This window comes from Pararge aegeria, chromosome 26 (assembly GCF_905163445.1).
Source record: "Pararge aegeria chromosome 26, ilParAegt1.1, whole genome shotgun sequence".
NCBI lineage: Eukaryota > Metazoa > Arthropoda > Insecta > Lepidoptera > Nymphalidae > Pararge > Pararge aegeria.
In genome coordinates, this window is record NC_053205.1 from 8877055 (window position 1) to 8894467 (window position 17413).

The 17413-nt window shown below is 37.0% G+C and overlaps 1 protein-coding gene and 1 pseudogene across 1 annotated transcript in view; both read left to right on the forward strand.

The window, feature by feature from the left end:
• LOC120635338 (CLIP domain-containing serine protease 14D-like) overlaps positions 1-10038 on the forward strand; it is a 28030-nt gene extending 17992 nt beyond the window's left edge. The window contains exons 4-10 of the mRNA XM_039906316.1: positions 197-333; positions 2287-2438; positions 3354-3466; positions 4115-4267; positions 5543-5672; positions 6958-7089; positions 8998-10038. Coding sequence (XP_039762250.1) covers positions 197-333; positions 2287-2438; positions 3354-3466; positions 4115-4267; positions 5543-5672; positions 6958-7089; positions 8998-9165 — 985 coding nt within the window. The 3' untranslated portion in view covers positions 9166-10038. The remainder of the gene's footprint in view (positions 1-196; positions 334-2286; positions 2439-3353; positions 3467-4114; positions 4268-5542; positions 5673-6957; positions 7090-8997) is intronic.
• A 515-nt stretch (positions 10039-10553) lies between these two features.
• LOC120635174 lies at positions 10554-13484 on the forward strand (annotated as a pseudogene).
• The last annotated feature ends 3929 nt before the right edge of the window (positions 13485-17413 follow it).

Here is a 17413-nt window from a genome sequence, read left to right on the forward strand (position 1 = left end):
AACCTAACAAGCTTAGCGGCAAAAATAAACTGTTACAAACAGTGCTAACATATTTATTTAATTTGCACTCATACCTTAAATGCACTCGTAATAAAATACTACTTTCTACACTCATGATTTATTCAGTATCTGCTCTATGAGTGGCTACTTAAGTTGGTGGAGTAAGGATCCATACGTAAATCTAACGTATCCGCAGGCCCAGCTTCACGACAGAGTACGTGCCTCCCGTTTACGACTACGTGCTCTCTGGAAATGCTCCGCAGCCTAAAGACGAGTGCGAGCCAATCCCAGCCAACCAGACCCAGGCGCGTACCGGATCCAAAGCCTTTGACAGTAGGTGTACTTATTTCTTGCTTGCTTATATTTATTTATCTCCAAAAACAGATTAAATTACCAATAATAACGCGCAGTGTGTCAAACGCCCAACTCATTAATCCTCAAAGTAACAATCTATACGGAAGGCAGACCCTGGATTGTCTAGTGCCGACTTTGCTGAACAGCGTGCTTTATAAACTAAAGCAGGAAATAAACACTAAAAACAAATGGAGAAACTTAAGACATTTTTCATTCAAACTAAAAAATTTATTAATAAATAACTGGAATGTTGAGTCGACCGTTATTGTTCCGATCGTCGTTTAAGTCAATGGTCTACTCGCGAAAAGCTTCGACCAACATCTTAAGAAGCTTTCGCTTGGTTGTTGGATCAAGGGTCAGATACAGAAGGCCTTGAAACGGCGCGTATTGTGAGGAGGTTCCTCACTCTGGAACCCTGACCGCCGGTTGCTTGGGCATTCAAAAGCTCAAGCAAGCGGAGGGTGTTTTTTTTTTTATTTTTCTTATAAATTTTTAATAGTGTTTTTTAATTTTTGTAAGCATTCTTAAGAATTAAAAAAAAAAAAAAAACAATAATTGATAGACTATAATAATAACTGGAACATGTGTAAAGTTTACTCCAACGATAAAGTGCGATATGTGGAACTGGTTTTATGAATAGTACTAGTTGAAACGCAATCATTATTATTATTTTATTTTTTTAACTACCCGTCATATTTTGTATATAAAATACTTACCTACTTATAATTCCGAGCGCTGACCGATAAATACCGGTGTACGGATAAACCCGATTGGGTTTTTGTTACGCCGTAATAAATGTTATTATTATGTTGACATAAAAATGTGTATCTTATATCTTTAAACGAGCAATTCTTATATATATATATATATATAATTGGAATCTCGGAATCGGCTTCAACGATTTTCTTGACATTTAATCAACAGGGGGCGGGGGCGATAAATCGATCTAGCTAGGATTCATTTTTAGAAAATGACAAATGACATTTTATTTGTGTTTTTTTCATTGGAAGAAAAATAACAAAAAGGTGGCGTTTGGGTAGTCCCAATTTAAACTGAAAAATATGACTTCCTGACATCTATTGGCGAATAATAATACTGTTTTTTTTTTAATTGTGATACTTTTTATAAAAAATATATATTTATTACGAAAGATAAAAAAATGTTTGTCAAAAATCTCATGTATGATGTAAAAATGTTGACCCTGACTGTAATCTCACCTAGTAAGTGATGATGGAGTTTAAGATGGTAGCCAAAACCCAAAGTTGCATTATACGCGCGAGAAGAGAAGGGGTGACAACAATATTCTTACCTGCCGTCACCACATGGCACCCTCTGTATACTCCGATGATAGTTTTTTAATAGGATACCAGGTAATATAAGATATTCACCAAATGATTCAGGAAAAAACTCAAGACTTGGCTTGTCGAGAAGGCTTTCTACAGTTACAATGAATTTTTAGAAATTTAAATATTGTTTAGAGACTTTACTTATTTGTAATTATAGAATAATATTATAATTAATTTATGAATTCATATACATATGTTTGTAATTACTATGTGACATATAATATTAACTAGTGGACCCGCGCGACTTCGTCCGCGAATGAGCCGACTTAAGAAAATATTCGTATGTTGTCGCGGACTGTTTTATAGAACTTTAAAGAAATAACAATTCCGACCATTCCGATATACTTACTACACTCTTCCGTCGTTTGGCGTGACGTTTACCGTACACGCATCTCACGCGTCAGAATCTCTCAAAAAGGACATTTTTTGCAGTTTTTGTCCGAGATTCTGTATACTAAATTACATGAAAATCGTTGGAGCCGATTGCGAGATTCCAATTATATACAAGAATTGCTCGTTTAAAGATATAAGATATCTATGAAAAAATAACTATTGACTATTGACTATTAATATATATTTTCCGCAGAATGTATCGAGTACCAAGAGAAGCTGGTATACCCGTGCCTGAAGAGTGTGGCTCTAACCGGCAAGAAGGCGCGCTCGTCCCGCTGCAAGCACAACGCCAAGGACCTCATCGTGGGAGGCGTGGCCGCTTCGGAAGACGAGTTCCCGCACATGGTGAGCTGCATTGTACTGGTGCATAGCATATCAAGCGTTCACTACGCACTTTGTATATAGAATTATACCTACAGCTACGCGGTTTTAAGACATGAGTGTGTATGATATCATTTTTGAGGTATGAGTGTAGATGACATACCTTTAAGAAATGATGAGTGACCTTTAAGAAATGAGTTTTAATGATATATTTTATTTATATAATACTAAACTGCATGCCTGCTACATTGTTGAAAGGATTCCGCTCGTGTGCCCTAATATGACTATCTTTACACTGAAAAAACGATCGCGGTGTTAACTAGTTAAGATACTATCAACATAATTCAATATTGTGTTGGAGTGTGGTGTTATTTTAAGATGGTCGCTGTTAAAATTCAGTTCACTCATTTTCTGGTATTCTAATTCATAAGTTCAGTGTTACTCAAAACGATTCAATTCCGTTCTTCTCTGAGCCAAGTTTATGTCACACGGGCGAGCTATTTTGCAGCTATTCGTATGTCTATGCAAATCGTGATGTAATAACTATAAGGGGTTTAGATGATATAACTTCATAGTATGAGTTTAAATGATATGACTTTAAGATATGAGTGTAAATGGTATAACTTTAAAATATGAGTTTACATAAAATTCAAAAAATTCAAAATTGAAAATTCATTTATTTCAAGTAGGCCTAATATAAGCACTTTAGAAACGTCAAGTCTGTCTGTTTGTAGTGATTCTACCACCGGTTCGGAAGGCAGATTCTACCGAGAAGAAGCCGGCAAGAAACTCAGCAGTTGCTCTTTTATAATAATGTTACCTTAATATATGAGTGTAAATGATATAACTTTAAAGTATGAGTGTAAATTACATAACTATAAGGTATGAGTGAAAATGATATAACTGTAAGATATGAGTGTAGGTGATATATTTTCCCAGGTACTCATGGGCTACGGCAGCGACATCAACTCGCTGCAATGGCTGTGTGGGGGGTCATTGCTGAGCGAAAGGTTCGTGCTGACCGCGGGGCATTGCACCTTCACCAGGAACCTGTAAGTTAAATTAGCAGCTTCTGACGACTACTGACGCAGTAGTCCTCGCCACCTGAGCAGATGACAAAGAACGCAGCCCCTAGAACGCTGTCGCAGCCCAAACGGCCTATCAACATCCAGGTGTTTCGTCGCCATAAACTTGATTACAATCTAAATATCTTGCGCCACGGAATTATCGATGTTAGACAGTTTTTCTATGCAATAGCAACGCAGCTTCAAACAGCTGTCATGCACGTCGTTCTCGTCGGAAGTTAGACCTGTGGCACTCAAAAGTGACACCAGCTGTCATTGGGGTCGCGCGCCAATTGTTATTTTATTTTTAATTGTGACCGGAGATAGCAACGATAATGCTGTATACACCTATAATTGATTATTGTAATGACAGAATTTGTAATTTTAACACATATTTTTTTTATGAATGTAGTTACAATTAATTGCTGGTGTGTCTTATGAATAAATAAATAAATAAACACTTCATAAGTGCCTGTGATGAGTGGCGTACACTGAGTTATTTACCAGGGTACGCATATATAAGGAAGGTTGCATCAAGTGGCAAAAGACCTATTCCTATACGAGTTATATATAATTTTTCGGGTAGGAAGTGCTTTTGTGCGTGTATAAAATGCACTTTTCGCATGTTTTCCGCAGCGGAGAGATCTCCTACGTGCGTATCGGAATGCTGACGCGCAGTGACCCGCTTGACGCCAGCCGCATCTACCGCGTCAAGAGAATCATCAAGCATCCCGGCTACAACTCTCCGCACAGATATCACGACATCGCGCTCGTGGAGACGGAGAGAGAGTGAGTGCTATGCCATCAATTTGTTGTAGAGATTTTGTGACAGAGCTTGTCTGGGGAAGTACAGCCGCCAGACGGCCGATTGGCGCAGTAGGCAGCTACCCTGCTTTCTGAGTTCTTTGCCGTGGGTTCGATTCCCACAACTGGAAAATGTTTGTATGATGCAAGTGAATGTTTTTCAGTATCTGGGTGTTTATATATATATATATTATAAGTATTTATGTATACTATTCATAAAAATATTCATCAGCCATCTTAGTACCCATAACACAAGCTACGCTTACTTTGGGGCTAGATGACGATGTGTGTGTGTATTTTCGTTGTATATTTATTTATTCAATTTCTGCAAATTTATAGTCATCATGACTATTGCAGGAAATTTGAATTTTAACCCAATTACAATTAGATCCATTTTACTTTGATTGTTCAAAATGTGCCATCACGCCAATTCCATACTTCCGAACATGATAGGACAGTTATTTGAAATTAGTCATCGTACCTATTGCAGGCAAATTTGAACTTTAACGTAATGATTGTAAGATCCATTTTACTTTGATTTTTCAAAATGTGCCATCACATTTCCAGACTTCCGAACATTATAGGGAAGGTATTTAAAATTAATCATACCTATTGCAGGCAAATTAAAACTTTAACGCCATGGCAATAAATATAAATAAACAAATAAATATACTACGACAATACACACATCGCCATCTAGCCCCAAAGTAAGCGTAGCTTGTGTTATGGGTACTAAGATGGCTGATGAATATTTTTATGAATAGTATACATAAACAATTATAATATATATATATATAAACACCCAGATACTGAAAAACATTCATGCACATCACACAAATATTTTACAGTTCAAGGAATCGAACCCACGGCCTTGGACTCAGAAAGCAGGGTGGGTCGCTGCCCACTGCGCCAGTTGACCGTCAAATATTTATTATTATTCGAGATTTAATCTCACGCCGGTGTACAAAATAAATACATAAAATGAGCCAAAACAACATTAATATACTTACTTAGATAAATAGAGATAACACTTAAATATACTTCACGTAGTACGAATATTATAAAAATATATAAAATCAAATACTTAGAATATACATATAAACACCCAGACTGAAAAACATTCATCGCACAAACATTTTCCAGTTGTGGGAATCGAACCCACGGCCTTGGACTCAGAAAGCAGGGTCGCTGCAAACTGCGCCAATCGGCCGTCGATAAGATCCATTTTACTTTGATTCTTCAATAACACGCCAATTCCAGGATGACTTTGGGGCAGTTCGCAGTACCCGCGTGCCTGGACACCAACGCGCCCAACAACTACCAGCAGGCGTTGGCCACCGGATGGGGCGCGACCCAAAACCGCGGCGCCACTGCTGACCAGCTACAGAAGGTCACACCTTTGAACTTTTAGCATATAGAAAAGTCATATCCCAATCCCTACTAATATTATGAAAGTTTGTTTGTTACGCTTTCACGCAAAAACTACTTTACCGATCCTCATGAAACTTTGTACACATATTCTTGGAGGTGTTAGAAGTAATATAGGATACTTTTTATCCCGACATTAAGCTCGGTTCCTTTGTGAGAGGGGATGTTCGTGTTTGACGATTTTACACCATAACTCCGACAAATTATAACCGATTTAAATAATTATTTTTGTACTATAGAGATTATAAAATGTGTTTAATTTTGCCCAAACTTTGTTTAGATCTGATGAATGTGGTTGGAGATAGAGGACAGAACTCCTCAGCGGACAGCAGCAAACCCCTCATTTAATTCTTAGCGATACTGAATACTTTTTTTTTTTAACTGCAACTAAATTGAATGCCACATCAAAAAACAAAATCAAACGCAGACGAAGTCGCGGGAAATAGCTGGTTATAGTATAAAGGACTTCGTAATTGATAAAAAAGCTGGGGTGTGAATTGTTGCTCTAAACAGGTTGCTTCTTATAATGTTGATGGTGATAATAAAAAAAAACACCAGCTTAGTTTTTGCGGGCTCCCCTTAGAGCAGGGCGCGTATGGAGCCCTCGTAGCTTTAGTTTTAAATTTAAGAATATGGTTATCGCCATCACCTATCGTGTTAGATAGATTACACTTACGATGCGTACATTACATGAAAAATGTGTACATATTAGTGAGACGATACAAGGGTGGTCTAAGAAGGAGCCCACAACAAACTAAGCCGGTTGCTATTTTTGTTATCACCATCTCACATGCTGTGTTGTGCCTCTGAGTCGTATAAGCTGCACATACAAGGGTTTGATGGAAATGACGTGACGGCACAAAAGAGCGTCATGCCGTTTGCCGTGACGGCATACTCGTTATACATTTTACTTAATGATTTAGTATCGTGTAATCATAATATTGACATTTTTAACAAAAGGATAAATATTTTTAAAAATCAAATCATTAAGCACTACTCCACATAATCTTTAGGGAAATAATATATATATATATATTATTATTTAAGTGTTTCTTTTTTGTTTCAACTTTAATTTTATCTTTACTTTCTGTTTAATTTAATTCCAAGTTGTGTACACATACTTTGGGTTGTAGCTTAGAACAAAACTTGTTATTACTTATATTTAGATCTACTTTTAGTTATTACCTGTTTTGTGTACCTGATAACAATAAACAATATACTCGACTTAATGTCCAATATTCGTGCAGGTGATCCTCCAGAAGTTCTCGACGCCGGAATGTGCGAACATGTTCCCCCCTCACCGCCTCATGCTGAACGGTTTCGACGAGAGTACGCAGATCTGTTACGGAGACAAGAACCAAGAAAAGGATACTTGCCAAGTACGTGTTTGACGTTTCTAAGTACATTCATTTTGTACTCTTTATTTGCACACATATAAAAATACAGAAGAACAATAAAAAATCACAGACAGAAGAAGTATACAAAAGGCCGCCTTATCGCTTTGTCGATCTCTTCCAGGCAACCTTAGGATAAGGAAAACAAAAGGATAACATACTGCAGGTTGGGCATATTCAAAAAAAAACATTCTTATAACTAAATACCAATACTTAAACTAGATTACACAAATAAAATAATACATAATATATTTTAAATATTAAAAAAAAAGAATAATAAACTAATATATACTATAACATATCATAAATACATTTACAATAGTAAATACTATTACAAGTCTAGACTGCCTTATGTCTATTGAGAGCGCATTCCACAGCGCTATGGCTTGTCGGCACAGCCACAATAAACTTAGTTTACATTGTTTTTTTTTTTACCACAATTTAGCCCTTGATCGCGATCTTACCAGCAGGGCTATTCAGGAAGGACGTTTTTGTAACTCGACAGCTAAACTCGCGATGAGTTTGCAAACTCTTATTCTCTATAACTCGATAGTTAAAGTGGCGCCGCACTGCCGGATGCGGCGGAGAGATAAACTGCAGGTTCGGGCTAATTTTACATTATGCGGAGATGTTTGGTATTCGGTAAGGTGATTATTTGCCTCGATCATCGAATTACTCCCCTTCGAAGCTCGTGTCAAGTTGTCAAACGAAAAGTGAATCAAGAGCGAGTTCTCTAGTGAACTAAAATATGTTTTTACATATTATATACATAGATAAAACACATTTATTTCAGCGAGGTTATTATACAATTGATGAATTTCTTAATGGCAAGGTTGATTGGTAGCATCCGGCTCCGCTTTCATCTCTCACAAGATATAAAAATGAATTTTAAAATGTAAAATGTAAATTGTTGATATTGGAAAAGAGCAACTGCTGAGTTTCTTGCCGGCTTCTTCTCGGTAGAATCTGCCTTCCGAACCGGTGGTAGAGTCACTACACACAGACAGACTTGACGTTTTAAAAGTGTTTATATTAGGCCTACTTGAAATACATGATATTTTAATTTTTTGTTTTTTTTTTAATTTACGTGCCAGGTGTTTAGAGAATATCATATCAAGGTCATGTGAGATCGCTTTCGAAGTTAGCTTTCTCACTTGAGTGAGCTTCGATATCGAGCTGGCATTATTCAGAATAAATAGCCTTGCTGGTCGTAGAAGTTACGATGCAGTCTAAGATTGTAGCGGGCTTACCTGTCAGAGAGTAAGTAGTGATACCCAGGGGCGTGGACCTCGTATATTCACAAAAGCACTGTCTACCTTAAAATGTGTGTACGAGTACAGTGCGTGCTGGGATACGAACTTGGCACCCCGAAATTCGAGCTGCTATCCACTGGGCTATTATTACCACTTCCAAAAAAGTTAATATCGTATAAAAAAAATGTGTGACGTACATGAACGTACAGAACCTGAGGAAAACATCGTGAGGAAACCAGCATGTCTTAGAGTTCTCCATAATGTCGGCCGATTGGCGCAGTGGTCAGCGACCCTGCTTTCTGAGTCCAAGGCCGTGGGTTCGATTCCCACAACTGGAAAATGTTTGTGTGATGAGCATGAATGTGTTTCAGTGTCTGGATGTTTATATGTATATTCTTAGTATTTATGTGTATAATTCATAAAAATATTCATCTGTCATCTTAGTACCCATAAGACAAGCTACGCTTACTAGGCTAGATGGCGATGTGTGTATTGACGTAGTATATCTATATATATATTGGAGTCCACCAAACCGCACTAGCCCAGCGTGGTAACTTGTGACCTTCTCATTGTGGGAGGAGACCAGTGCGCTGTTTTGAGTCGATAATGGGTTGATTTTATGCCCCTTTTTATGTTTCAGGGTGACAGCGGAGGGCCTCTCCAATTGAAGCATTGGCAGATCAACTGCATGTACACGGTGGTGGGGGTGACATCCTTCGGGAGGGCTTGCGGGGTGAAAGGTGAACCGGGCATTTACACCCGGGTCGCGAACTACGTGCCTTGGATAGAGAGTATCGTGTGGCCGTAAATAAAGCCTTCATCATCATATCAACCGACAGACGACCACAGCTGGACATACGTCATTTGTAAGGAGTTCCAAAATCCACGGTTCAGTGCTTAGATCCAGCGGCTACCTGCGACGCGCTTGGTGCTTACCAACGCTGCGTTTACCAGCGGGGCCCGGCAGTGGTGTGGACTGGGTTTCTTACCAGGGTGTGCATACACCAGGAAATTAGCATAAAACGGCACAAATTCTCCTCCTATACGAGTTATATATCAATGTTAGGGTACGCAGTGCTTTTGTACATGTATGAAGTGCACGCCACTGGGTGCTGGCATTCCAGCACCTTGGTACCCCAATGCCTACCCGTTCTCCGAGCCACTTCAGCTTCGCGACTCGCTGAGCTATGTCGGTAACTCTTGTTCTACAACGGATTTTTTCCTTTTCTGATACATCACGTAGAGGTACTAATATAGCTCTTTCCATCGCCCGCTGAGTGACTCTGAGCTTTCTTATGAGGCCCATAGCAAGTGACCAGGTTTCGGATCCGTAAGTCATACTGGCAACACGCACTGTTCGAAGACCTTAGTCTTCAAGCACTGAGGGGTTTTGGACAAGTAGATGGCACGAAGTTTTCTGATCGCTGCCCATCCGAGCTTGATTCGGCGGTTCACCTCCTCGGAATACGTAGAGAAGATGTCACGAAGTTTCCCGAGCGCTGCCCATAAGAGTCGGATTCGGCAGTTCACCTCGAAATTGGACTTACCTAACTGGATCGTGTGTAGATATGCGTATTCGTCACAATATTGTGTGCACTCTACCATCATCTTAATACGGCTTTGGACCGGTGGTAGAGTCACTACAAATAGACTGAATTGGCGTTTCAAAAGTGTGTGTAAACTAGGTCTTATGAAAATAAATTAATTTTGTCTTTTTATTTTTTTGGTTGCCCGTTTGATCTCGCCATCCTTACTAATATTATAAATGCGAAATTGTGTTTATTGGTTTATTCTTTCTTTACTCCTTATTTAGTAAATATGAAATTTATTTTTGGTAGCGAGATAGTTGAAAAGATTGACAGTGAAAAAAAATAATAATAATACCTATTTATTTGCCAAATTATGGGTACATAACAAGAACACATTTCATTAAACAGACCCTTCACAATCGACTGTCACAGACAGTGTGCAAATGTTTATAAAAAAATATATATATATATATATATAAATACAATAATCAGAAATAAGTAATAATGTCATTTTATATTAAATAGGCAAATAATACAATTCAGACGGCCGACTGGCTCAGTGGGCTGCGACCCTGCTTTCTGAGTCCAAGGCCGTGGGTTCGATTCCCACAACTGGAAAATGTTTGTGTGATGAGCATTAAGTGTTTTTCAGTGTCTGGGTGTTTATATGTATTTTCTAAGTATTTATGTGGCCCCGAGTGCCGGGCGTCCCTTAAATGGGACAGGGGTGCGAAGAATCTCCTGGCGTAAAACTAAAACGGAAACAAACACATATAAGATAGGAACCTGGAATGTAAGGAGCCTTAAAAGTCAAGAAAAGATCTACAATGTTTGTAAGGAAATAAAACGGCTTAACATCGATGTACTCGGCCTGAGCGATGTTAGATGGAAAGATAGGGGTTCACACAGAATAGATGAGGATTATGTGCTCTATTACTCTGGATCTAATGAATCGTCTAACAAATATGGTGTGGGAATAATTATTAACGTCAAGCAAATAAAATCATCCATAAATTTTGTCCCATGATGCTTCAAATACAGGCAATACCAAGAAACGTTAACATTATCCAACTCTACGCTCCTACTAGGAAACAAGAAGGAGCAGATCCTGAGCTTGATCAGTTTTATAGGGAAGTGGAACAACTGCTTCAAATAACGAAATCACACGAGATTAACATTATGATGGGTGATATGAATGTTTAAGGTGGGCAAAGGTGAAGTTAAAGGAGTCGTCGGTAAACATGGGTTAGGGGTTCGTAACGACAGAGGTGATACTCTCGTACAATTCTGTCAAGAAAAAGACCTTGTCATTATGAACACCTTTTTCCAACTACCAGACCGAAGGCTGTACACTTGGACATCACCGCAACATACCCCGGAACATATTGTCCGAAATCAAATTGACTACCTTATGATTAATAGCCGTTTCAAAAACTGCGTCAAGAGTGCTCAGACCTATCCGGGATCGGATGTTAACTCTGACCATAACCCAGTAGTTGCGACATTATCTTGTACTCTTAAGAAGATAAAAAGGAAACGGCTTTTTAACAGAGTTGATATTAGAAGAATCAAAACAATGCCAACCAAAGCTCTGGTATCTAATGAAATAAATAAGTGGGCAATTGAAGCAAAGCGAAGACCACCACAGTCTGTCGAAGATAACTGGGGGCATCTCAGATTGAGAATAGATGACATTAACAAAAACCTTATTGCACCCAATTGGATTCCGAAACAAGTTTGGATGACAGACAGAATATATCAACTCATGGAGAAAAGACGTAGTTACAAAAATACTGACCAAGTGTGTTATAACAACTATAATAGAGTTATTAGACGAGAAGTGCGATTTGCAAGACAATCTTGGTATAGCAACAAGTGTCAATATGTAGAAAAGCTTCATGCAAAGCATGACTCATTCAATCTACATAGGGAGATCAAAACCATGCTTGGTCAAAAAACACAACAGCAACACCAGCTTGTGGATGAAAACAATATTCCTATCATAGACATAGTCAGTAAGATGAACCAATGGGAACGATATATTGGAACTATGTTTGCAGATGATTCTAGACGTCACAGTTGGTCTTTAGAACAAGAAGACGAAGGCCCACCAATTCTGAAGGATGAAGTCGTCAAGGCCCTTAGTAAGGCAAAGGTTGGAAAATCTGCAGGACCAGATGGAATACACATAGAAATTCTGAAACTAATACAAGACGAACATCTCGATTCGTTGCTTAATTTTATGAACCTCGTGTATGACACCGGTGAACTTCCGGGGGACTGGCTAAAATCGGTTTTTATCACTATTCCAAAGAAGAGAAACGCTAGGAAATGTGAGGAATATAGAACTATAAGTCTTATGAGTCAAGTTCTGAAGTTATTCCTTGGTGTGATACATGAACGCACACGAATTAAATGTGATGAACAACTTGGAGACAGTCAATTTGGATTCAGAGCTGGCGTAGGCACCAGAGAAGCTTTATTTGCACTACAGGTTCTTGTACAAAAATGCAGGGAGATGCAACAAGACGTGTTTATGTGCTTCATAGATTATGAAAAAGCATTTGACCGGGTTAAGCATGACCGTCTTGGAGCACTTCTCAGGAATATAGGCTTAGATGGAAAAGATCTGCGAATCGTACGAAACCTGTACTACAACCAAAAGGCTACAGTGCGTATAGAGGGTGAAGTATCCAAAGAGGTAGAGATACGGAAAGGAGTTCGACAAGGCTGTATTTTGTCTCCTGTGCTTTTTAATTTATATTCGGAGGCAGTCATGGCAGAAGCATTGGAAGACTTAAACTGTGGTGTTAAGATTAATGGTCGTATTATTAACAATTTACGGTACGCTGACGACACAGTTTTAATTGCGTCCACGGAGGAAGAGCTACAGAGGATTGTTGATCGTGTCAATAAGTGTAGCGTAGAGGCTGGTCTAACTATAAACATCAAGAAAACAAAGGTCTTGGTAGTGTCTAATAATGCAAATTTGGGTCCAACGATTAGAGTTGCTAGCCAAGTATTGGAGAGAGTGCAGAGGTATAAATATCTAGGCACTTGGCTGACTGAAAAATGGGACAGTGAAACAGAAATTAAAACCCGGATAGAAGTCGCCCGTAGTGCTTTTCAAAGCATGAAAAAAGTGCTCACTAGCCACCGCCTAAACATCGCATTACGAAAACGCCTTCTACATTGTTACGTATGGCCAATACTTCTTTACGGATGCGAATCCTGGACCATCAAAGAGGATCTCAGGAAACGTCTAGAAGCATTCGAGATGTGGGCCTATCGACGCATGCTGAAAATTAGTTGGACTCAAAAGGTTACCAATGAGGAAGTCTTGCGACGAGTTGGTTGTCAGCGCGAACTTTGGAAGACCGTCAAAAAGAAAAAAGTTGCTTATCTAGGGCATGTGCTTCGGCATGATAGATACAGGCTACTGCAACTGATAATGATGGGCAAAGTTGCTGGAAAGAGACGCATCGGTCGCAAGAGGAAGTCTTGGTTGCGCAATATAAGGGAGTGGACTGGGATCGCGAGTGCCGCCCAGCTGTTTAGCCTCGCGAGAGAAAAGGAAAAGTATCAAAAACTGACGGCCAACCTTCACTAGTTGGAGAGGCACCTAAAGAAGAAGAAGTATTTATGTATATATAATTCATAAAAATATTCATCAGTCATCTTAGTACCCATAACACAAGCTATGCTTACTTTGGGGCTAGGTGGCGATGTGTGTATTGTCGTAGTATATTTATTTATTTATTTAATTACAAATGTTGTTATACAGTTAGCAACCTTAACTAAGTAGGTATATTGCTGTCACTAAGGTATTCTTTTACACTATAATAGTTTTTTTGTTGAGAGTAATTTGTTGTTGTGTTCAATCTGTTGTTTTTATGCAACTAAACCTCTGGTAACTGTGAAAGGCTTATTTCAATACATATTTTGTCATATAATTATTTGTTAATTGGAAAAAATAATTATTATTTGGCATAAGATTTAAGTACCAATTCATTTGATACTAGCGTATCCTCGCGACTTCGTCCGCGTATGAGTCAATCGAGAAGCTAGAATAGATGTAACATCATAGTCATCGTGGCTAGCTATTTTCCTACTATTATTTTACGTCGTATACTGAGTTAGCAAGTTGTCATTATTTTAGTACATATATACATACATCCACCCTCACAAACTTTCGCATTTGTAATATAAGTAGGATGGTACGCATGTGTTAGGAAATAGGGAATTACAGCACTTTATCTATGATAAACACGATGATTATATTAAATATATCAACAAATCATAGTTTGTATACTCATTGATAATGTATTGAAAATAGAATAATGGACTTTAGTAGACTGTCAAATAAAAGTATAGGATCTATGGCGGGAGACGCGAGTTTGACAAGTTAGATTGGCGGCAAAGAAAAGTGGGGACGGATTTAAAGTAATGAATTGAGAAAAGGAGATTAAGTAAAGTATTGTGGATAGAACGTTACAAATTGGGAATAGATGATTTATAATGGAAACGATATACTTAAGGAAATATTGTTGTGACGAAACAAGAATCGTATGTATTGGTGATGGAGTTGAGATAAGTTGTTAAAAGTTGTTGGTACTATGGTTGTACCTGATGTAGCATCAGATAAGTATATCTCATCCTTTGGTTTATTTAGGTATCATATATGGAGCCCTAGCATAACTTTATACCGACAGTTTATGTAGCAGAGGTTGCTCTATACAAACAACTTGTTCCAAAAGTCCTGATGTTATAAGTGATAATAGTAGTTATGTTCGACCTGTCTTATATGTCTTGTATCAAAGGGCCTAGCGTTATTACATATGACAATGTTGTAATTGTGTTTATAAGTTGTTTTAATTGATTGAATAAAAGAGCAACGGTAGAGTTTCTTGCCAGTGGTCTTCTCTGCCGAAGACAGCATTCCGAACTGGTAGTAGAGTCATTTGAAGGTAACAAGTAATATGAATTATAGAGAAGCTTAATATACAGTATTAGAGTCAGTCCAGTTGTTTTATTTCACTCCTTGGGAAGTCAGGTTTATAGAGTACAGACCCACAACACTGCTCTAAAGCAGGTTGGTGGGCTTTAATGATGTCTTTTATAAAATGAATACTTTAATATAAGAAACTAGGTATTTAGCTTCAATAATACTGTTAATTAATGAAAGATCTAAGTGCCATCCTGAACATTGTGGGTATTGAAGTGAATATCTGAATACCTGGGCCTTTCATTGTCTATATTTTTTTAGCATCAGAAGTGGGATCCTATTCATGTCCAATTTATGCCTTTGTCTAATACAGATTTACTTTTTTTAGAACCATCCCGTCAAATGTGGACATAATAAAGAATTTGATGTTTTTGATGATGCCTCAATTTTTGCTGCTATGTGCTAAAACAGAAACACTCTGGAGACAAAGCACCATGCATGTTGAAATTCTATATAAGGATATGTGGTCCGGAGAACCAATTGATGTGATATTTTTATTTTTTATTTTGTTTCTACTTTGCAAAGATAGTACTTATTATTTGAAACTGGTATGGCCTAGTGGCTCTATTTTACTTGGAGTCAAATAGATTTGATTTATATTTGTTTTGTTTGTTATAAACCAACTAGTCAAGTTAGCCAAACAGAATGTGTGATAAGTTTGATTAATTTGAATTATCAAGTTTTATATAATTAATCAGGTTAGCCAAATGGAATTTTTGCTAAGTTTTATTTTATTAGACTGTCCAGGTTAAAATAATTTAACTGGTCAGGTTAGCCGAACGGAATGTGTAATAGATTTTTCTTTTGATTCTTATTTATTACATACAAGATTACAAGTTTATATTGAGCAACTAGTCAGGTTAGCCGAGCTGTTAACTTTTATTTAGGAACTTTTCTATGTACTTCGAGATCAAAGTACTTGTCAGGAAAGCCGAGATAGGAGAGATTATGTAAATTATTCAGAACATATAAAAGAATACACATAAAACAAAACAAAAAAAAAAACAAAAAAAAAAAAAAAAATTTTGTTGGTAGAATAGAATAGAATATGATTATGTATCAGAACAATACATATAGGGAAAATTACTACTGAATAGCTAAATGAAATAGTTTAGGGTCTATGTTGGATTGTGCGAAGAAAATAATTGGGAGTCAGCTTAAATGTTATGGGTTAGGTTAGTAATCTTTCAGTATGATGGTTAGAGAGGTTCTTAAAATTATCTAAGAATAAATACAAATATAAACTAAATTAATGTTGCTGCTGCAAAGGAAAATATATTAGTTGCATTATAAATAATTATATTATACTTAGGTCTACAGTTGTTTAAATTTTCAATTTCTATTTGAAATTTTAATAGTCCTTGTATGATAAATGATTCTGTTAAACGGGTGATTTTATTGATGTTTAGATTGAAATAATTTTTGAATAATAGAAATAACAATTAAACATAAACCTTGGCTTTTTTGATGATATGATAAAAAAAAGAGGTAAACCCTCCATAATAGAAATAATTCCATCTTAGCGTTTTTATATTAATTTATTTATATTTATCTTATATATTACTTGACTTGACAGTGGAAAAAATATGAATATCACCAGTGGGTGATGATGTTATTGATATCACTTGAGAGTGATGATGTTGTTGATATCACCAGTGGGTGATGATGTTATTGATATCACTTGAGAGTGATGATGTTGTTGATATCACCAGTGGGTGTTGGTGTTTTGGTATATATTGGTTTGACTATTAGACTGTACCGATTGCATCTGTGACTAAATGAGACTAACAATGTTAATGACAGAATTGATGGGAAATACAATTACCTGTGTGGATATTTTGATAAAGTTGGACTAGAGGCAAAAGGATAAATTGTTTGAGATTTATATTGAGATGGAAATATTTGGATTGTGATTGTACATGTTAAAATGTACAAGATAAATGAAAATGAGTATTTTTGATTTACATTGTTGAAAATTAATCATTTTACTTTATTAGAAGTATTATATTGTTGTAATATGTTAAATAGTGTGGAATTTTAATGAAATTTTTTTTTTGTCTCTTTCACTTTAATTATAAAATGTTTTGATTATGCCTATCTTTTGATAGAATATTGTTTACAGTTTATTGATAAAAGTGTATACAGAATGTAACTGATTTGATGATATTTGTGCTTATATACCATTTGAACTAACGTTATAGAGGTGTACATAAGATTATGTACTTGTTAGGATATTCTATGTACCTAAGGACTCATGATACAAAACATATACCTAAAAAAGAATAACCCTATGTACTTCGAGAACGAAGTACTTGTCAGAATGGCCGTGTTAGGAAATAGGGAATTACAGCACTTTATCTATGATAAACACGATGATTATATTAAATATATCAACAAATCATAGTTTGTATACTCATTGATAATGTATTGAAAATAGAATAATGGACTTTAGTAGACTGTCAAATAAAAGTATAGGATCTATGGCGGGAGACGCGAGTTTGACAAGTTAGATTGGCGGCAAA